Source organism: Metopolophium dirhodum, chromosome 2, assembly GCF_019925205.1.
Source record: "Metopolophium dirhodum isolate CAU chromosome 2, ASM1992520v1, whole genome shotgun sequence".
NCBI classification, from domain to species: domain Eukaryota; kingdom Metazoa; phylum Arthropoda; class Insecta; order Hemiptera; family Aphididae; genus Metopolophium; species Metopolophium dirhodum.
In genome coordinates, this window is record NC_083561.1 from 19689525 (window position 1) to 19714283 (window position 24759).

Sequence of the window (24759 nt, forward strand, 5' to 3'; positions counted from 1 at the left end):
AATTTTTAGAGTAAATTATTATATTTCAAACACACAATGACATTTTCAAATTAAATTTTTTGTCAAAAATTAATTCAACTTGGACGTGGCCCATATTAGTAGCAAGTACAATTTACAAGCACTATAGCGGCCTGTCTATCTTATCTCCAACCACCACCACGGGACGCAAGCAGCGCGATCGGGTCGACTCTTCCACCGAGCGGGAAAGGCTGGTCGGTGATTCGAAATTCGATCATCGGACCATCGGACCGATAGCATATCGTCCGATGTTAAACTCATCGCCCGATGTTAAACTCATCGCCCGAACGGCACATGTATTCATATTTGGTCGTAATATTATAATTTATAATACATATTTACAGTGACATCCATAAAGTCTTTTTGTTGGGTTTTTTATCACCTCAATCCTAACCAGATTATTCAACCGGACCACGATCAACCTTGATTCAGTCGTCGGGTCCGCGTCAACCTACTGTAGTTATCATTTCCCGGAACACTGCCTTAGTCAGTCCTTATACTAAAAAAGGCCAAAACTACTTTCCCAAATAATTGTTTGTATTTTATTATCGTCTATACTCTATACAATATAATCAGGATTACAAGAAATGTAACAATATTAAAACTATTTAAAACATAATTGTATATTTTACGATCATTCACACTCTGTTTAAAACTACCTATTTAGTTCCTATATTGTCTTATTATATTATTTTATATGTTTAGAACCAACTTTTATACATACTAGTTATATTACATACCTGGATTATATCCTTTTCCAAATCTCTGCTCTATAGAAATAAACTATATTGTGATAGTTTTCTATTGATTTTGGTATAACTATATGATAAGTTAATCTGTTGGTTAAAATGTTAAATTTCCAATTGACTCGACAAATTGTTCATCAGGAAAAAATTGTTTTATAAAAATAATTTTATAGGTAGCAACAATGGGAAGCTGTAAATGTCACACGTCATTCGTTTCTTCCTTTGTTAATTTGGTGATAATTCTAGTGAATATTTATTTTATGAATATAAAAAAAAAAACTAAAAATTAATTGAAAATCCCATCAGATTCCAAGATTAATACCAGCTATAACTTCAAAACCAATGTTGAGTGATATAGACCCACTTGTTATAACTGTCCGATTAAAAAAACATTGGAGGTCCATTTTCTTTCTCCGTGTATTAAGTTTTAAATTTTAAATTTCACAAAAGGGACTGGAATCGAACCTAAAAGAACCATTTCTGGAACAGGAATCTTTAAAATATTAAGAACCGAAACCTTTATTTAAATAAATAAAGTACCGGAACCGAACTGCAATTTTTAAATTAAATCGGTTCTTTTAGGTTCAAAAAGAAAATAATTTTATTTATCATAATTTAATGGTATTCCTGTTTTGTGTATAAACTATGTTTGATCATATGAGTTATCTCATACTACTCATACTATTAACTAAATCCACATTCGGGATAGATCTTTAAAATAATTATACTTTTCGGTACCTAAATTATCTGGAACTGGTAACCTTATCGTTTTTTTTTTTTTTTTATCTTAATACCAGAATCAACCGGAACCATTATTTTATTTTTGGAGAACTAGAACCAGAACCGATAACGATAAATTCAAAAGGTTCCACTCCTTGGTTAAGAATACCATGTACTAAAAGAGAGACAGAGAGTCTACAAAACAAGTCATAGTTATATACTATGTCCGAAGATAATCATTCAAATTAATATAATATGGTTATAACTTATAACATAATAGCGTTAAAACATAAAATATACTATATCTACAATATAATGTGGTTGTATTTATAACCACACTAGAAAATAAATTATCCAAAGGTAAACGTTTCATCCAGAATACGTGCTATCTTTAAAGAAATACCACATGAATTAAAAACAACGAATCAAATGTTTAAAATTAATATAAAACACAATAATCAAAAACACTATACTGTGATACTTTTCAGTCTCTCTTGATTTTAAGCACATGTTTGAATTTTTATTACATGACATTTTGGGGTTTTAATGATACAAACAATGTTCAAAAATTAAAATAAATAATAACCTAAGCCTATTGCAAGCACTGTTTTTTCTAACTTCGCTGATCTTGGCACATGCTAGCAGTGATGTATCAACACATTCAACTATTCAAAAACAATTTTTAAATACACATCATTTCGAAACTGGATATACGATTTGGGAATCACAAACATTTTTGGGAAAGTAAAAAACTAACAATACACATAAAATAAACTTACGCAATACATAGCCTGCAAAAAAATATATAATATACCAAAAATTTTAATAATACATTTTGATTTAAAATTACATTTATAGTGGTGTTGAATCTGGTGGAACCCATTGTTTTTATTTACTGCTAATAAAAATGTATGAATTCTAAAAAATTGGTTGATGGAAATTCGATAATTTACCACTGAATATCTATCATATATCGTAAAAATGAAAAGTTTAAACGCCCATAAAAAATTAATGTTCAGTTTCAGTAAATTTTTTTATTTGTTACCTATTGGTAGAAAGTTATGTGAAATCTCATATTACATTTTAATTACAAAAAGAAAACTTTTATGAATTTCTAACTGAAAAATAAATTATAAAATTTATAAAAATTATTATGGCTATAAGTAAATAAAAATAAGTCAAAATAGTTCAATAATTTTACGATGTATGGAAAATGGTAGTATTAACAATTAGTTAAAATGTCGAATTTCTAGTGTTTTCGTTTTTGGATTACAACAAAAATTCGATGGATGAAAATTCGATATCATCGAATTTTTAATTCAAACGTTAATAAAAATTGAATGTTGTAACATTTCCCGGTAACCTTTTTTTTGTGCAAGGTTGAACATTTTCTGGGGAATTTTCTATTAACATTTATAATAATGGATAAGAGAAGCAAAAACTATTAATGTGTATATTATTATCGTTTGGACATTATTTACAGGATTCCAAGAAATGTAACAGTGTTCAAACACCATTGTTTTTTTTATTTAATAATCAGTCACACCCTTTTTGGAATTGACTAGAACAGTATAATATTACATTGTTCATAATCAATTTTAATACACACTAACTATACATACCGGTTCGTACATATGATATAAATGATTCTGCCATTTCTGTAAAAATGCAAATTTTAACACGGTAAAGTTAAGTTAACAATCTATTTTTTTTAATTAAGTTAAAAATTGAAAATTAAGCATTTTTAAAACTTTAATTAAGTTAAAAAGTAACGTCAAATGAACTTCAATTATTAAGTTTAGTTAATTAAAAAACAAAATTCCTAGCTTTGGAAAATGTAGAGAATAAAACTTGAAAATTAGACCAACAAAACAGTTTCAGAAATATGAAGTTGAATTGTAACTAACTAAATTGCGAGGTAATAATTAAGTGGCTATAAAATAAAAATATTGATAAATATTAATATCTACAAAATCTATAATATTATCAACTATAATATTATACTATAGTATACTATAATATCTATAAAATATACTAAATACCAACTATATCATTATTACGCTACAAAGTGACTCTTTCTGATTTTTTAGTCTTATTTTCTATTAACACAACTATTAATTCGGTGTTAATTGATGAGCAACATGGTATCCGTCTTGGACATTCAACTACCACCAGCAATTTCAGTTCTAAGTCTTTCAAAAGTGTAGATCATCATTTATTGACGATAATGTTATTAGACTTAGTGTTTAGTGAACCACTGTTGTCGTGGTTAAACTCTTATTTTCGAGAACCTAATCGTGTTAATGTGTTCGGTGTAGACTGTAGAATCTAACAGGACTTGTAACCGATTGAAAAAATTTCGGTTCGATTTCGATTTTGTACACCGGTTTTTAATATTTTCGATTTTGGTTTCGATTTTGTATACCAATATCCAATTTTTTCAGTTTCGGCTTTCTCAAATCGGCTTTCAAAACCAGTTTAGGGCCCAGGAATTAGGTTTTAGTAAGCCGACGAATCCTTGCGTAATCAACCCATGACAATGTGGATTCGAGTGCCATATCCTTGGGTTTAGGTTTTTCTATGTACCGAATTTCAGAACCACGACTATGATAGACATGGCTGTGGCTCACTTGAATTGACGTGGCGTGTCTTAAACATACACACACGAATACAGTGCCTTTAATTACTACTATATATTGTGTTATAGGAAAAGCACTCCGCCACATTAATTTGACTTAGCTTGATCCATGAAGGATATAATTCCCGATTCTACATGATAAAATTAGACGAATTAGGTTATTTTAGTTTCACCATTTGTAATGTACCATAATATTTACTCTATGTTTCCCCCCTATAATACTGTTAGCTCTCATGGCGCAAGCCGTGAGCCCCCGTTTAAAAATTTGCTTTTCACCGTACTTCTATGTCACAAGATGTGCGCCGTTCGGCCATGACTGTTAAAATATGCGTGGACACACACATTAACCCTGTGACTGGCAGTTGTGAGCTATGCAAAACGCCGAATCCCGTGGACCATAGTATTCATCATAACTATTGTTATACAAAAAATAACGTCTTGCGACGAAGTCATAATCAATATTCTATATCCTTGCCATGCTGTCCCCAAATTAGTTGTAAGCCACGTTTGTGGCCACCACAGGATTATAATTATTATATTAGTTAAACTGTGAACTTTGCCATGTGTGAAAAAACATCACTTATTATTCTTTTATTACTAATGCAATTATTATTGTTTTAAATTATTATTCTGCAAGTATTTGCCCATGTAAAATATATAATTATTATTACCTTAAACCAAAACCTCTTATTAATTGATTATAACTATAAAAAGGGTCATCTCATACTCTCAATATAATTAATATTATACTTTCATTATTATCCACGTTTTCATTAACGGGGGCTATGTACTCAAAGCCTATAAGTTCCACCAACTTGATCTTAGGGTCAATGCGTGGTGCGGCTTATGAATCATGATGCCAGTATTCCCCTGGGCCCGTGTGTGGTTTTCAGAGTGTAAAAAACTCAGAATCTCACAATTTATTATATTCTATATACAAATCAAAATATCAGATACTAAAGTTAGATTCATTTTTAGTTTTAAATTAAAGTGTTGTTATTTATAAAGCGAACAAATAATATATCATACTCCAAAGTATTTTAAAAGCATAAATTTTAATTAATTTATATGGTGGAAAATGCAACTCAATGATTATAAATAAATTACACAAAATTAATTCAAGTATATACTTACTCACTCCAAATCCATCTAAAAAAAAAAAAAAAATAATATAATAATAATAATTTGTAACTAGTTTGTTATTATGGATCAACCATTAATTGTATACCTATATTTTAGTATTTTAAGTATTAATATTATACAATAAAAACCAAAAAAAGGTGGACAAGTTGGTACCGCTCTGCTGTACAGTAGTTGTAATGGATGTGTTATATTTGAATAATACGATGATAAACCGATGTATACGAAAAACGATTTTAAGCGGTTAGCGTAGTCCTTATAATATTATTATTAAGCTATTGCATAGCTTTTATCACGGGCCTAACGTGACCGTAAGATGTTATCATTATTTTTGTTATTTACAGTCCAACCAGTTGCTAAAAAAAATAATTTTGTAATTTTATTTTCGGTCGTCGCGATCAAAAAGTGTAACTTGAATTCATATCATAAAAAATTAGTTTTTTTTTTCGTCGCTATGGTGATAAATAAATCGTTAGAAATAAAAATCCCATTTTTAGCGCTTTTTCGTAAGCTATCGGTAGTTTTTCTCGACGCTTTCTAAACTACTTGGAATTTTCAATTTTAACCTCCTAATAGTACCACTAATATCGACATTATATATATTATGTTACATAGTTATGGAGCCTACACTCTTACAACACGTGTTGCCTATCTGTCGCGTGTATTCTCGTTGATTCCATGGTCACTACATTATTCCTCTCAATACATGTAATGTTTACATTTAATGATTAATTTATTTGAGGTAGTTACTAGTTAAATATTTAGTACAGTGTACTTTTCGTCCCCAACGATTATTCCATTACTGGCGTCTGTAGTTTTCTGATTCGTATGTGTCCTTTTTTTTTAATTCCGATGTCCAATATAGTATGGGTATTGTTTTATTGTTTTCTGGCCTCTGGGATTAACTCAATCTGATGTAGTTGGTGATGTGCAAGCTGTAGTACAAAATGTCTTTAAAAGTTATTCATACCAACTAATCAGGAAGTAGCATAAAGGTCCATCTGTATTAAAACGAGGTCATGATTTTTATCGAACCCAAGCACACGAGACCTGTGGTTCAATTTTTGTTACAGTTTGTCATTGTTGTATATTTTGTAGTTGCTCAATCTATCGTTGAAGGTCAGCTTTTTTGTCTTCTATATTATTTGATTTGTATTGTTCTTATATTAGATTCACTGTATTTGTGGAAACATCTATTTCTTCTAGTCCGTCAATCGTTGCTATTTTTTGGGCTACTGATAGTACTATAGTCGGTCTCACGAAAGAAAAGTATTTTCTCGCGCATGTACACTGAGCTACGATTCGAGCTGGACCGTTGTGCACGATATATCGGTAACAAGATGTATCACGACAATCGATATCACGACCGTCGTCGTCGTTGCAGATAACCGATTGTGGTGATGGTTTTACTATGGTGAGACATACTATATTTGGGCTTGATTTGGAAGGTATTGTAACCACATTTGTTTTAATATATGAGGATGACAATTCTATCCGCTAAGATGTATAGGCCTATTTGGACAATGATAGTAAGTAATAGACAATACATTGAGGATGATTTTAACATAAACTATGGGACACAAATCACATACCTTTAATAATAAAAAAAAACTTATTTGAAAATGTATAGAATATGAACTTACGTTTCTTTTCTATAAATAAAATAATAAATAATATTAAACTTTAAAATTCACAATCTAAGAACTTAACGAATGATCTAATCATTGTTCTTCTACAAAATATATAATTACAAAGAATTTCACAAGGACCCGCCATGGAAGTTAAGCGTTTCATGCATTCTTTTTATTTTAATATAATATAATTCATATATAATTGCAGTAATTGACAAAAAAAAAAACAAAACAAAAAATACATAGGTAGTGATTAATATTATATTTCCACTATCCAACGAAATATCCATGTGGATGATATAGACCGGAAACCACAGATAATAGATATTATATTGTAATATAAATATCGAAAAAAAGAATTTGGAAACCATGTTATAAGTTAAGATATAGCCTATATGAGTACGCTTTAAATAAATGTGATATAATACCCATTACGAAGAAATGAACCTGGGGAAGTCTGCTAACTGTTCGCTACATAAGGTAGTGTAAAATAAGCTTATATCTAAAATTTACTGATTTTTTTATAAACACGCAATGCGTAAATGACCTCCAAATGCTTTACCTAGGTGACCAACAATGCGCAAACGTTGAATCACATTACCGAAAAACTGATTATGAAACAATTTATAGTTACAAATTTAATTTTAAAAAATATGTATTCTACAGCGTAGTAAGCCCATCAGTTTGGTAGATAATTAATTTATAGCAATATTCAAATTTAATATTATAATATTATTTGTGCATTTTATTGGAAAGTTATAGTTTAGTTTACAGTTCATAAATAGACAAAATATCATTAGAAAATCCATAATATATTTTAATGGAAAACATAAGAATAAAGACCATAAGACAATCGTGTTATATAATAAAAATGATTACGTACGTAGGATAGCTTGAATAAAATAAAAACAGTAGTGATTAATTATTATTTATTATAAAATGTTCGTAATATTGTTTTGATATAAGATCATAGATTTAACTAAAAATTACAAACAAACTTTGAAATTTTATAATTAATTGCATACAGTTTCTTCTTAGGAATCCTAAGTATTGAATGTTGATCCATAAAAATCAGCATTAACTATTTGAATTATATTTAATATGATAGAAATACTGGAATTCCTAACTATAAACACATGTAAAATTAATCTAATTGTAAACTATAATAAATTAATATAAAAACAACTTACTACCGAGTTCTAGAAATAAAATACCCAATAGTAATTTTTAAGTATAATTATAAAACATTTATAACATGTTATGATTAAAGTAGCAATAATCTAATGATTTATTTGAAAAGTTTTTAATAAATCCACAAACATTTTAGTTGAGGAAAATGAGCAAAGCAAGAAAATAATATAATATTATAGTAGCTAATAACTATACATTTGTGAAAAGTCCCACTCGACCTTAATTTATAGATTTTATAACGTCTAAACTCTAAAGTGTGTTAGGTATTTGAAAATTGTATTTTTATGATTTACAATTTATTAAAAACAATTTTATAAGAATACAAATATTGGTTGTGTACATTTACCAAGGAAGATTCAAACAAAAATAAATTAAAAAGATCAATGAAAAATAAAAACTCAAAAAATATTTCATACTCCAACCTGGAAAATAAATTATAAAATATTAAGTAATATCCTTATTGTTTAGGTAACTAAAAATATAAAATCGAAGGCCTATGAAGAAACAAATATTATCATATAAACATAATTGATATAGTATTGGCTTATTTAAAATGCAATCGTCAATAATCATAAGCCGATACAAGATCAATTATGTTTACTTATATAGTAAAATATATTATAGTATGATATATTAGCACATGGTCGTTTAAGTCATCAGAGTATAAAGCATTTCATAGATTTGGAACCAAATTATGCTATTTAAAAATATAAAATTCTTTAGGAAACTTCTTACTATATTACCTATCTTTTTTTTGGGAACTATGTCTTTCAATGATTGTCAAATGGTCAAATCTCTAGTTTATTTAACAACATATAGAAAAAACTTTCGGGATGTAAAATAGTATTGAAAACTAGAATGATTCTATATAAATATTTATTAAAAACAAACTTGATAACTGTATTCGTTAATTATAATTTTGTAACTGCAGTGAAACCTCGGTAAGACGGCATCGCATGGGATCATGGCATTTTTCCGTGTTAACAGGATTTCCGTCTTAACGGGGTTCAAAAAAATTAATTTAATTAAATTAAAGATTGCATATTTATTTTAAACCAGTTGATACATAATACATATATACAATTTATATTTTTAACTTCATTTTATATTTATACTTATTTATTTATATTTATTTATTAAATATTTATTTTTAGCCAGTACCTATATATTAATAATATGTACGTAATTAAATTTTTTGAAAAAAATCGGTTATTAATTTTGGCTTTTTATTTTGTTCCACACACTCCTTGGCTCTCGAAGTCAAATCTAAAAACTCACTATTGGACACTGTGAGGGAAAATTTTTGTAGTTCTTCGAGGTTTAAATTACGAACGTAACGATATACGATTTGATACTGAACCAAGCAACTCAGATAATAATGTTGTATAGTGTATACATATCAATTTTATTAGTTTTTAATGTCATCGTACGCGCTCTTATATCGATTATCTATGGATATCGACTATCGACAATACGAAAATAAATTTATTACACGAAAATCATGTTATATTTCTGTCTTAGCGAGGGTTTTCATTAACTTTCATTAAAAAAACGTGTCCGTTTCCGGCTTGGCGAGGTTTCCGTCTGAGCGGGATAAAATTATTATATGTAATTTAAAACGGGACCAAAAAAATGTTCCGTAATACCGGGAATTCCGTCTTACCGAAGTTCTGTTTTAGTGAGGTATTACTGTAATTAAAGAATAATAAAAAAATTTAAATGTCTATACTTCTTTAAATTTTGACCCTGCGTGGTAGTTTATGAGAAAAGTGTCTCATCTGAAAAAGAAACTTTTTGTCCACAGTTGTTCGGTTAAAAACATTACGTAAGGCTTTTGATCCAGATCACTAATAACAATTTATAATATTATAATAACAATATAACTAAATTAATAAAATATAGGTTTATAGTCTCTAATATGTACTGCGATCAAGCTATGAGGTTAAGTGCTACTTGTTCTTGTTCGTAGTCCTAGATTTTCATCCAATTACTTGGGGACGTAAGGGACACCCAGGCTGAAACAGCATGTTGAAGAATAAACAGTAGTAAATATGACGGATATCATAATTTTTGAAATTTCAACGGTTAATGAAATTGTACTTTGGTGGTGTAGAACTGGATACAATGTAGGTTGATGTTGAAATGATGTGTAGTCACATGTTGAGTTAGCAGTCTAGTGTAAATCCTAAGTATTTCACATAGTTTGACACTATTTCACCCTTTCTGTAAATCGCAACTGATTTTATATTCCATTGGATGTCGAAGTTAGTAGGTTTTTACCATTCGCGCGTTATGTTTTGCCTTGCTTTTGTGTCACACTCGCTGGTCTCCAGAGTCTATGATATCGATTGGTTCGTCCAAGTTTTTTTTGTTTCTTAGTAGTTACGAGAAAGCCCGTTTTAGTACCTTGTATTTACCATTACAATATACGTACTATAAAAAGTGGATTGAAAAGAAATTCGATAAAGCACATTTTGGTTCCAATCCATGCATTTTGTTAATGCAAATTTTAAATTTCACACAGTTAAAATAGTAAAACTCTTAGTTAGTCAAACATAATAATATTTACTTAAATCTGCATGAAAAATGAATTATTATAATTTTATAACTTATTGTTAATAATATAATTTATAAAATATAATAATTTATGGTTCATTATGAAATATTATCGTTTAAAAATAATCACCAGGAAACTATTTTTATAATTTGGCTACTTTTGTTTTTGATTGAACTATACAATTTGATTTCGAAGCAATGGAAATATTTACAGTCACCAAGGCCGGGCAAGTCAAATAATTTTTTTAACTCGTTAAGTTGAGTTAGTAAAGAAAAATGAAAGCTAAGTTCAAAGTTAAAAGTTACCTTTGTTTTTTAACTTGTAAGTTTCACAAGGTAATTATAAATTAAAAGGAACTTAAATTAATTAAAAATTACTTACTTTTTTCATATTATTAAATTACTTATAATACCTTTTTATAAAACTTACATAGTAATGTAATAATAGTACCTTTATTACCTTTATTACCTAAATTTGATATTTGCGATAACATAATATTATTATTTTGTTATTCATATAAAATCAATTATTACATTATGGAATTGTTTTGAATCAGTAGTTTCAGGAAAACAATTTACTGAACGTGACAATACAATTAATTAATTTTTGATTTACTGCATAAAAAGTTAACTCGTCAAGTTATAAATTAGATACTTCTAAAAAAAATGTAACTCGTTATGTACCTAAATTAGTTAAAAATAACTTAAATTTAACTTTTTGACTCGTTAATGCCCAGCCTTGACAGTTACTGTAATCAAACCGATAAACATCTAAATATGACAAAGTCCCAAATTACATCTACATTTTTCTATATTGTTCTATAATTTGTTTTATAACTTTTTTAAGTTGAAATGTGTATGATCTTGATAAAAATCACAAACATTCGACAATTATAATGTTATTATAGCTGTAATCAGAATCTGAGCATTTAAAAGAAAACATCCATGCAAAATAATATTGTTATGTACCTATTACATATTATTAACAAATAATAAATAATACGTACCTGCAACTTTTCCTGTAAATTAAAATATTAAATTAATTCAACGATAGTAAAATAGATTATACTATCATAGAAATATTTATGTTTAAATCTAGATTTAGGTGGAAAAACGTCGTTCTGATTGTTATTAAATATCTGAAAGTTAAAACTATATTAAGTAGACACGTACAACTACTGATAATATTATTCTAAACTTCTGAAGAATTACTTATATGGAATAATAAAAATGTATTTTCTTTAGAAAGACATACACATAAGTTATACATTTATAATTAAATATCATACATATTTCGAATATGTGAACGTTACAGTTTTTTGTTTGTCAATGGGGTGATAACTCAAGTGAATATTAATTTTATGAATTTTAAAATTAAAAATGTAATGATAATACCATCAGATTCCAAGATTTATACAAGCTATTATAGCTTCAAAACCAATGCGGAGTGATAGACTCGAGACATACCTGCCAGAAACAGTTCTTATAACTGTCAAAAAAATATTGAACAAACATTTTCTTATTCCATATTGTATTAAGTTTATAATTTTAAAGTTCACAATAAGGTACCATAATTAGATACCATGGACAAACAGAGAGTCAACAAATCAATTAATTTCTATGTAACGTGTCTAAAGATAATCATTTAAATTAATATAATATGCTTTTAGTATAATCATATTTTATTAAAATTTCATTATGTATTTAAGTATTTACACAAAAATTTAATATTCAGATAAAACTACATAACTAACAAATATAATGTAAATATATAATACTGTAAAAACAACTTATCCCATAACTATATAATCTTAATTTATAACTTAATTATCCATTAATAATAATGTAACTAAATGGAATTTTAAAGGAAAAATACTCAATTTTATAAATAACTTCCTAGCAGACAGAACCTTCGAGGTTAAATTCAGACATACCCTATCATCAACATTCAGAACAGAAAATGGATTGACTCAAGGATCCTCATTAAGTGTAACCCTTTTTTTAATAGCCATCAACGATATTAACAAATACATAAAACCTCCTGTGAAAACTATATTATACGCCGATGACTGTAGCCTGTATCTCTCAGGATCGTTTGACATCAAAACTACCAGCTCTCTCATACAAAAATCAATCGACAACATCAGCCGATGGTCCACAGAAACAGGATTCATTTTCTCCCCCTCAAAATACCAATCCATTTTATTCAATCGACAGAAGGAAACCCAAGTTCCCGATATAAAAATGCAAGGAAACACTCTCCCTAACACAAGAAGTCTCCGCCTTCTAGGATTAACTTTCGATCACAAACTCAACTGGAAAGAACACATAAAAAAACTGAAAGCAACGTCATCCAAAAAACTAAATATAATCAAATCCGTGTGCCACTTTAAATGGGGCGCTGACCGCAAAACACTCTTAATTCTATACAACTCTTTGATACAATCGACATTGGACTACGGATCAATCATTTACAGCCTCACCAACCAAAATACCCTAAAAACACTCAACATCGTACAAAACGCCGGCATCAGGATGTCCATCGGAGCTTTCAAATCAAGTCCGGTCGACAGTATGATGTGCGAAGCCCACTGCCTACCATTTTATATCAGACAAAAGTACCTAATTACAAAGTTCGCAGCCAAAAAGATGTCTACTCCCCAAACTGGCATAATAAGGACAATCTCAAACCCCTATCACGAACACCTCCTGAAACCTCTTTATATAAAGCTCCACGACATCCTTGAAGAGATATCCTTCAACATCAGCAACATAAAACCTAAAGAAACTTTCTCAACAATCCCTCCATGGAACACGAACCACATTGAAGCCAATACAGAACTCATCAAATTCAACAAACATGACACACTTCATAGTCTGATCATCAATACGTTCTACGAAATAATAAACACCGAATTCAAAAATTACTACCACGTCTATACAGACGCCTCCAAAACAACATACGAAACCGGTTTCGCCATTACCCACAGGGATGAAAATAGTCTCCATAAATTAGACCCCTTCTTCAGCATATACACAGCTGAAACTTTCGCCATACTCGAAACTACATTAACCGCACTCTCCTCAAACCACGATAAAGTCCTCATCATAAGTGATTCTATGAGTGCAGTCACCTCAATAGCCAACGTTCATACAAAATGCAACCTCGCCCAAAGCATTCAAAACGTTATCCACTCAACCGACAAATCCATCAAACTCATGTGGGTTCCATCTCACATTGGCATCCCCGGCAATGAACTCTCCGACGAACTGGCGATGAAAGCGGCTAGCTCCCCGGACACTAAAATATACCCGCATGTAACATACGACGATGCAATCCGAGCCCTCAAATCGAAATTGTATAGTCTCTGGCAGAATCAATGGGAAAAACAAACCAACCAAAACAATAAATTTAGACATATAAAACCATCAACTATAAAATGGCCGGACCCACCTGTCAAGCTTACACGACATGAAGAGACCATGGTTACCAGAGTACGTATTGGACATACTAGAATCATACACTCCTACCTTATGCGTAAGGAGCTCAAACCCATGTGCGAAACATGCAACAGTGAACTCACCGTTCATCACATATTCTTAGAATGTCCCATTTACCAAAACGCCAGAACAAAATCGAACATAAACACCACCTCACTCAAAGACGCACTCGGACCAGGACAAGAAAAAAACATTACAAACTTCATCAAGATGGCCCACCTCACCACGAACATATAAAGCAATGGATCAACGACGCCACATCATAACCATTAACTTTTAAACTGTATTTATAAATTATTAATGTAAAAAACCAAATTGTAGTAAACTTTGTATTTGAAGCCTTAAATTAAATAAAAAAAAAAATAAATAATATAGTCTTATATATTTAAATAAACTTATAGAATGAATACACGAAAACAAACATACTTGGCTGTTAAGACTCAATTGCAATTAAAATATATTACAGAATATAAAATAATATAAAGTAACCATACATTCCTTAACGATTAGATCATTATTTAAAGATAACAGTACATCTCCACAATAGGCGATTAACATTACGATACGGACACACACTAAAATATGCCCATATTTGGGCATAAAGAAAGAATAAAGATAATAGAATATTACGCAACACCAATACATCATTACGCAACCCGCTTTCTGTCACATTGAAAAACAGCATATTATAATATTTAAACCTACATATGAGCACTGCACGACATTCAGTCAAACAACCAAATATCAGTGCCTTAAAGAGAGATTAACCTAAAGTACATACGCATTCACCAATACACAATATAAATAAACGAATAAACTAATAAGCCACGTCTTAGGCGCTGTCTGATGTTTCATTATCCATTCTGGATCTTGAACCATCAGAGTATACTTGCAGTTAATGCATCTCGAGTCTTCATGCGGGCAGGATTTATCCTGATACTCCGACTCCATCCCTCTTAAAGAGAGATTAACCTCAAGTACATAAGGATTTATCTTAGCCACTGCCTAATGTCTCATTGTCAAGTCTAGACATTGGATCATTAGAATATACTTGCAGTTAATGTATCTCGAGTCTTGAAACGGGAAGAATTTATCCTGATACTCTGACTCCACTCCTCTTAAAGACAGATTAACCTCAAGTATATAACCAAACAAAAATAAACACGTCTGAATAAAATACGTAAACCAATGATATTACGAATAAGCGAATATACGTTCATAAATTTATGAAGACACTCGTATGTCATATGAAATGTTGCTTGCAATAATATGCATATAAAAACACTAACAAATATTATAATCTAAAACATTCTTAATCCTTCCAAAACGTCAAATCCAATATATCCTTACAAAAAAAAACCATACAGGTGGTATTCAATCATAAATACAAAGAGTCGACAGTGTATAAGCAAAATATGAACTTATAACTGATATAAGATATTGTAATATAAGTCGTAAAATAATAGTAACGTCGATCCACACCAATCGGAGATGTATCCATTCTAACAAAGAATCAACGAGTACTTTTCACAGCTATACGAGGTAAGTGAACACACATATATTTTACACTCTAAGACAAATTGTCGATTCCGTACTCAACTAGGTAATAATATTCAGTAGTAGAAATAAAAAATAATGTAATATAAGTGCGATAATATGTGACCATCTTAATTTATCATACCCTTTGTAATTTTCCACCTTACTCCGCACTTCCCCGAATAGTGAATACCCATCACTCTATTATTTTTATCTCACTACATAACCACAACCACAGGCTAATGACCTAACCATTTAAGTCTTTATTCTCGAAAAAAAAAAATAATTATTATTATATTAATTATTATAAGCCTTCAAAAACACTATACTGTGATATATTTCAGTACCTGTTGAGTTTAAACACATGTTTGAATTTTAATTGCTTCGCATTTGGAATTTTGATGATTTAAATGCGTTTCAAAATAAATAAGAACCAGCTACAAGAACTGGTAGTTCTAACTTTGCCAATCTTGGCGCAATATATAGCGCTGATATCTTATATATGTTAACACATTCAATTAATATTCAAGAACAGTTATTGTACAGACATCAATATATGGTAATTTCAGGAGAAAGGAAGGTAAAAAAATAACAATACTAATAAGATACATACCAATGCGGTCTGCAAAAAATATATATTATATATCGTTAAAGTTATTAATAATACAATAAGATATAACATGAACATTTTAGTGGACAATTTTTGAAAAGTTGTGTAGAAATAAAAATACTGACTACCCAGTGGCGGAACTACATGTGATTGAAGGCGGGATTTTCCGCGGGCCTCATCGTGAAAGGGGCCTCGGCGCCTCGCAGCAAAATGTACTTTTTAAAAAAAATTTTGGTTCAAGTAAATAAAATCATTGAATACTGAAATAATACTAAGTATACTGATAGCGGATAACCATACACCATAGTACCATACTCAGTATTTAGTAGGTAGGTACTATTAATAATTAATGTGAATAATAATATTAAACGAGTATAATAATATTGTCATGTCTTATCGCGATATGCGGGCATGCGGCGGCGATACGCGGTAACTCAGAGTGGGGCCTATAATAGCTGGTATACTAAATTATAGAAATAGATTATTATATACTACGGTCTACGGCCCACGAAATAAATTATTTTTTTAATTTTATTCTGATTTTAATATGAGAGTGGTGTTATTGGGTGTTTGACGGTGTTTGGTGTCAGAAACAACATCCAAGTTCATTAGGTCGGTAAGTAGTGTTACAATTATTTTGCATTGAAAGACAACATTAAATTGTGATTCGTATACAATCATTGAATCATTGTGGTCATTGGTGTTACGTAAATACTAGAAATTTAATATTAATAATTATTAAAACTAATGGTTTTGAACATATTTATATATTTCATCTACATAATATATTAAATTTTAAAGAAAATTAAATAACCTTATAATTTAAAATTTGATGATAAGTAGTTGGTACAATCACGTGAGTTGCCATATTACTTTTCTTAAATATATCGTGAACGCGAAATCCCATATCGAGTATCGACAATCTTATTATTATACCGTGTTCGCAAATCGTCACGTTATATTATTATATATTAATATTGTCCTGAACGCGATTGTCACTTATTATTATAATAATATATTATACATTTTGTTCATATTTTTAATGGCGCCATGGAGGCTTTATTTAAGTGTCTGTTTGCTTCTGAACTTAAGTCTTGTAACAGCGTTGTTGATATGACTAAATTACTAATAATTGAAAATAATAATTTTATTACTAGTTTCCTTGACTTATTAACGGCATTTTACTTGTTCCTTACATTACCGGTTACTGTGGCGAGTGCAGAAAGGACATTCTCAAAACTTAAACTAATTAAAAATTATTTAAGAAGCACAATGTCCCAAACACGGCTTAGTGGTCTTGCGATGATTTCGATAGAAAATGAGCGTGCTAAAAAATTGGACTTATCGTTATTGGTGAAGACGTTTGCTCAAGACCGTAGCAGAAAAAAATCATTATCAATGTAAATAAAATATTATTATTACTGTTTCCGAAATTATAGTTAAATAAATTATTAATTTACTATAAATATATTTTTTTTTATTGCATACAAATAAACAGCCAAATGTTTAGAAATTTAAATTACAGATATAGGGCCTCCAAAAATATTGTATCCACGGGCCTCAATGATCGTAGTTCCGCCACTGTGACTACCTATGTAATATTAGGTACTATGTACATAATATTAAATATGAGTATATGTTTAACAATTAATATCCTTATTATTTCGTATGCTTCATATTTAATTTTTAGTTTATGGAATCCACCTTAGGTTCTATTCGAATACAGAAGCACAAAGAATACTAGTAATTGAAACTTTCATTTTCAACGAGACATCTTAGGAAAACAACTTCTCGTAATTCAATTAAAACTTAATGAACAACATTTCTCTAATATTTCTGATCTTCAATGTCTATATTTATACAAGAATTGCCATTGAAGCTAATTGACGAAATAATTAATATCATACATTCAATTATTATCCTAATAATAAAATAATACAATTCAATAAAATAAAAACAATAATATACGTACTAATATTATCTAGAAAAAAATATAATAATTATTAATAAGTTACTGCGAATCATTATCGTAAGTTGGACGTATAATCTGCATTGTTAGTTTTTATAGGCTATTTGTATTATATGAATTTAAAAAAAAACATACTTGAAATGAACACAAAATAAAGGACTAAGATTTTATTGTCACGACTTAAATGAAATAGTTAAAAATAATGACAAAAGTACTACGGGGATGATAGTTCTCATTTAAATTGAATTCTGTTTTGAATAATTATTTGGATGACAATTATTGTAAAAATAAGAGTAATTGATAAAATATTATACGAGCAACTTATTACGCAATGCAATAAAAACACAAATATTACGTACTATGTAAATCAACTAAAAAAAAAAAAATACAAATAGAGTTATATTTGTGGTTAATTATTATATTAATAATTTGCTTAAAAATAATTAAACATGTTTTGAAAAATAAATTAAATATATTTAAGTTACTATAATAATCATCAATAAAACGTTAGAAATAACGTTATTTAGTGGTCAACATAATAATAATTTACAATATACAACATTACAACCACAAATATATATTATTGTGATTTTATCGGGATTTAGTTCATAGTATTTATTAGTATAAATTACTATATATTTATATAAGTAGATCCGTATTTTCATCAATGTGAATATAGGTGTGTAGTATAAATACTAAATATCTTAAAATTAATCGAAATATTTTTAAAAGGTAACTGTGTAAAGTAAATTATAATACACCATATACTTAGTGGCTGAATGTTTCATGTCCCAATAAATAATATTTTTGGAATTAGGTACATCAAAATAACTAAAATTATTATTTTCCATTTAAATATGTAATTTCATCAAAATTTCAACTGAAAATGCTTTTGTATTTTTGATGTTTTTAAGTTTCTTTAATAAGAACATCCATCGTAAATTGTAGACAGCTGTCGATATAACTTTATAATATATTATATGTACCTACTTAGTTCCTACATAATATGGGATTTTTATATAGATATTAATAATTAATATAGGTCAGACCACCGAAACTATATTGGTATGTATATTGAAGCGACAGTATTTTGCGCGTGCCGATACAGATCCGTTCGAAGACATATTTGTTGTAAGTGAGCAAGCGACGACTGTACAGGCTAAGTGTATTTTTGATACCAATAAAAATATTGCAACAAAAACTATATCTTTTAATATTATTGCAATCGTTAGTAGTACCACGTTTATTATGAATGCGCCGGATTATGATTTCATGATGATTATGAGGTCTTACGACTTTACGGAGATATTAATATCAAAATAGTTTAAAAGACCTAAAAGTAACGGACATAAAAATGAATGCAATCGTACATCAACATAATTTAATCGATTTTGGATGATAATCATTACCTACTTATTAGCGATGGGAAGGCGTCGACGTGTCGTACGTTTAAGTCCTACATGGTACAACCTAACCTAACTCAGTGTGTGTGATATGACATTTATGAGAAACATATTACATCGTAGAACAGAAAATATTAAAATTGGAAATAACATTACCATTTGCCGAGAAAATTATTAAGAAATTTTCATAATTTTGACGAATTATAACTTAAAAATGTTAGGTAAATAATATACTTAAAAAAAGTAATTATTTTCGATTTGTTTAATAATTCTAGTAAAAACTTATTATGAAGAACACTTTTTTTAAAATTTTAGATCTTTTTAATGAGCAAAACATTCTGTATCATACATAAACAAAAAGTTGTGCAACAAAATGTCTATGATTGCAAAAAATGAGCCAAAATATTTTAAAATATATAATAATATCTAGAAAATTTCAATATAAACATTTGGTCAAAAATACAAGTTTATATTATGGTATATGTAACTGGTTATTATTAATTACATAAGGGTGAAACAAAAAATCAATTTTAAATCAAAATCTAGTTTTTTGTAAAAAATCTCAATTTGCTTAATTGTTTTATATTTTTACCGATTATTTTAAAAAATAGCAGGAAGGTTTAGTATTTTGTACGACCCAATGTTCCAACAAAATCAATTTTTTTTCTTAAGAAAGATCAGATTTTAATAGAAACTAGCCGGAAATTTGAAAAATTTAAATTGTTTTACTTTAAATAAGGTTATGTTAGGTTAGGTGTATACAAAAACACAAACACAAACATACATATCACTATTTAAGCAACATTTTCATCGATCCTATCAGAATCCAAAAATGTATTTTGTTCTATTACAATTAAATACTAGCTGATTAAGAGAACATTTAAATTGTTTTTATTTTATTTTAAAATTAACATATGCGTTCAAAAATAATATACCCATTCAGATTAACTAATCAATGATGATAGGTACACTAATACTTACTATTGTACCTACACATAGTAAATAGTATTTGAAATTTGGTGGCTGTAGATCAGGTTTATATGTACTTGATACTTTTATGATCTTTTAAATTATCGTAATGAAATCATTAGTTTTGCGGTGCTATGGAAATTCTAGGGGGGCTTAGCACCCCCAGCCCACTCCTATTTGCGCCTATGTACCTACAAGAGCTGAGGATCTTAGCAGTGTAAACAAATAGGTATGCTGAAATCTATTACAATTTAAAGATGACTAGTTCGTAACTTATGACATATTCAGAAAATTAACTTAGATCTTAAATAATGTATACAGAATATTATTTACTTAATATAGAGTAAATAAGTACCTATAGTCAGTAATTTGGATAACAAAGTACAAACTAGTAGCAATCAAGTGTACATTTAATTTAAATTTGTTAATCAATTTACTATAAGTGTAATAACCTGTCTAATTATTTAATAAATAAATTAATAAAACTGCATGAAAAAAAAATAAATGAAAATACGTACTAATGTTTGTGTTTAGGTTTCCTAAAAATAAAGATAATTGATTATTTACAATAACAAATAGTTGGATACATTTTATTTTCTAATTTAATTATTTTTATCAAATGTTGATAAATATTATAATATTTTAGTACCTTTGTAATTTAAATTAATATAATTACTAATTGTAAGATATCTAAATGTTTCCATTGCATAGCTATATAATTCCATGCATTTTCTTAATAATAAATATGAGAATCCTTGGACATTTATAATTGCTCTTTCGTTGGAGAAGTTTAAAGTTTACAGATTATGACATATTTTAATTTGTTATTGTTATTATTATTACAGGACAATATTTACGGATCCAGAGCACATAGTTCTGTGGAGGGGGGCAACAACACACATACGTATTTCAAATAAATACCTTCAAAATTCACTGATGTTTTGGGAGCCCCAACTGAAATTAATATAATATAATTAAACTACATAGCATTATTTAAAAAATAAATGTCAGTTTTTAGCGTTACTGTAGCACGTCAGGAATTTTGTATGAGCAGTGAGAGGATTTTTTTTTGGTGATAGGATTCATAAAATAAGTATAACTATTATACAGCTGAAAGTTAATAACTTGTCATCGTACAAATCATTTATTATTTACGGTTTCCCATTTAAATAAAAATTAATTAGACAAGTTGATGATTTTTGTGCTTGACACAAAATACGCAATATTATAAATTATATCATTGATTATTAAATATTAATGTTTGTCTGTCTATCTGTCTGTCTGTGTATCCTCTGGTTTTCATGGTTGCTATTGGTTTTGAAGCTATTATAATAATAATTATTGTTTGCCGGGCAACAAAGCGCACGGGATCAATTGATTATTATTTTTATTTTTATTATGAACAACTATATTTAGCCCAATGCTATAGAAAATATGCTGCACCATAATTATTCCTGACAGAGAGCGCTAAGGAATTCGGTCTATAATAAAATAAAATAATTATTTCTAATGGTCGTAATCATCACCGACCGCTGCCGTGGATAACAGCTTTCGTGCGTCATCACCAAACGCTGTGGCATGCACGATTGCACGAATCTGTACAAAAAATTGGTTCCGATCGATCAGTAGGTAAATTACTCCTCGGGAGCGCTTGTTGTTCAAACACCGCGGGATAAAAAAAAAATATAGTTATAATAAGTATTTATTGTAGTCCAGAAGTCAGTCATTGCAGGGATCACTGCGTATGAGGAACTACTTTTTCGGACGAGTCGGTCATCTATTTTATATCTGAAGGGTGATAATCAGTGTTAGGAACAGATAACAAAAAAATCATCTAGATAAAGATAAAGATAAAGATAACAACACTAAATTTTATCTAAGATACAGATGAAAGATAAACAAATCAAATTCATCTAACAAAAAGATAAAAGATAAAAATATTTTATCTAGATAATTATCTAAATATTTAAATAACAGATAATTTTAGAAATTATAATTAGAACAACTAATTTAAAAAGATTTATATACCGTCATGTAAGTACACAAAATAATACACACACAAGAAAACCCATGGCTAACGGCCGTTCTTGTCGGGCTGGTGGTGGGGTCACCGGCCACTTTTCGTGTCACGTACTATTATTATTATTATTTTTAATTAACAACATTGAAAAGATATTTACGAGTATTGTGTATTTGTGTATACGAAATAATGTTAATTATTATTATAAGTCATGTGCAATTAAAATTGGTTTAGAAATTGTTTATAGTCCATAGATTTATAATATAAAACATAAAACCCGAAATATATAGCATCTCATGTATTACTCGTCAGACTTATCAATTGTCATTAATTTCAGACGCATTGCAAATACGGAAAGAATAGACTGCTGGTTTATCTTTATTTCTCAATGAATAATATTATATTCTATGGAATTTTGTTTGGGACGGCGGTGATTATAACTTGCCATCTGTTCTTTTATTCGTATTTTAATTATAATTTAAAAATATTTATAAAATTCTGGGAATTTGACATATTGGTTGCGACAGTAATATACTAATATAGGCTAATTACATAAATTAATTATTATATTATTTTATATATTATTAACCGAATACAGAATATTAATTACTTATAAGTAATAAGTTCTAAATAGGAATAATTTATAGTCTTTTCAGAATAATGTCATATATTTTTAGCCCTGGATGTTATTTTACGTACAAGTTGTGCCTCAGATAATGAGAATAAAAATAAAACATTTTCAAACAGATCTAGCTAATTTTCTCCAAAAAATTTATCTAAGTATTTATCTAAAATAAATACTTAGATAACTTATATTTATTTATCTAGATAAGATAAAAGATAAAAAAATAATTATCTGGATAATTTATCTAGATAAGTCCTAACACTGGTGATAATCCAAGACGTGGTATTGCCAAAAATCAAAATTTTCACAAATTAAGAAAAACAATATCACGTTTTATGACAATATGAATTAACACTTGTAATTGGTTTCATCAAATGTGAAAAATGAAAAAAAAAATCGATTGGAGGTGTCAAAATTAATCCATTTTGAGTTTAAAACTTAGTTTTAATACTTTAAAAAAGTGTTCACAGGCCAAAACGTGGTAGTACAGGTTTGGGAAAGGTAATGTAAATAGCACGTTTTGAAGTTGTTCCTATTTCTGTCGATGCAAAACGCATTATTGCCGGCAATACCACGTTTTGAAGAAAAATTTAATATTGGCAATACCACGTTTTGAAATGATAACAAGTATGCCCCAATACAAATAACATGGACAATAATAGGTACGTTTTGACTTGAACATGATTGAACATGATAATACCACGTTTTGCTTTGACATTAAATGTGGCAATACCACGTTATGAATTGAACATCAGTTTTAAAATAGATTTTATTCACAAAAGTAATCAATATAATTTATTTCTGACTGCAAAATCAAATTCCTCACATTTTTTCCATAAAAATCGATGTTTAACTCGATTTTCAAAATCTTGGCAATACCACGTTTTGGATTTTTTCCCTTCATTTTATCTATCTATCACTGGAACTGAACTTAAAAGAACCAGTTTTGTAACCGAAACCTTTAAAATATTAAGAACCAGAAGAGGAACCGAAATTTTTAAATTAAATCGGTTCTTTTAGGTTCAAAAAATAATAATTTTATTTATCATAATTTAATGGTATTTCTGTTTTGTGTATAAACTATGTTTGATCATATGAGTTATCTAATATTTTTCATACTAATTAAACCCACATAACCCATCCGGATAGGGATTTAAATTTATTATACTTTTCGGTACCTAAATTATCTGGAACCCATAGTTTTATTTTTACAATACTTTTATTATAACCGAACCGAAACAGTTATATTATTCTTGGAGAACCAGTACCGGAACCGATACCGATAAATTCAAAAGGTCCCAGTTCTTGGTCGTATGCCGTTCAGCGATCGCATTCACAGACCCCGACGCCGACGATGGCGGCCAGACACCACGAACCGGTTAGAAAATTTGCTCACACTTCTACCTGAAATTCAATTACTTTTTTGTGTTGCTACCAGGGATTGGGACATTGACCTTTTTTTATGGTTCCAGTTTCAGTTCGGTTC

General features: G+C 28.9%; 1 protein-coding gene across 1 annotated transcript; it reads left to right on the forward strand.

Annotated features, from left to right (window-relative positions):
* The first annotated feature begins 12884 nt into the window (after positions 1-12884).
* On the forward strand, positions 12885-14378 carry LOC132938796 (uncharacterized). The gene has a single exon (XM_061005807.1). It carries the CDS (start codon positions 12885-12887, stop codon positions 14376-14378), a length of 1494 nt encoding a protein of 497 aa, XP_060861790.1.
* The last annotated feature ends 10381 nt before the right edge of the window (positions 14379-24759 follow it).

Coding starts and splice junctions, on each gene's coding strand:
- LOC132938796 (XM_061005807.1), top strand. CDS start 12,885: ATGCAAGGAAACACTCTCCCTAACACAAGAAGTCTCCGCCTTCTAGGA.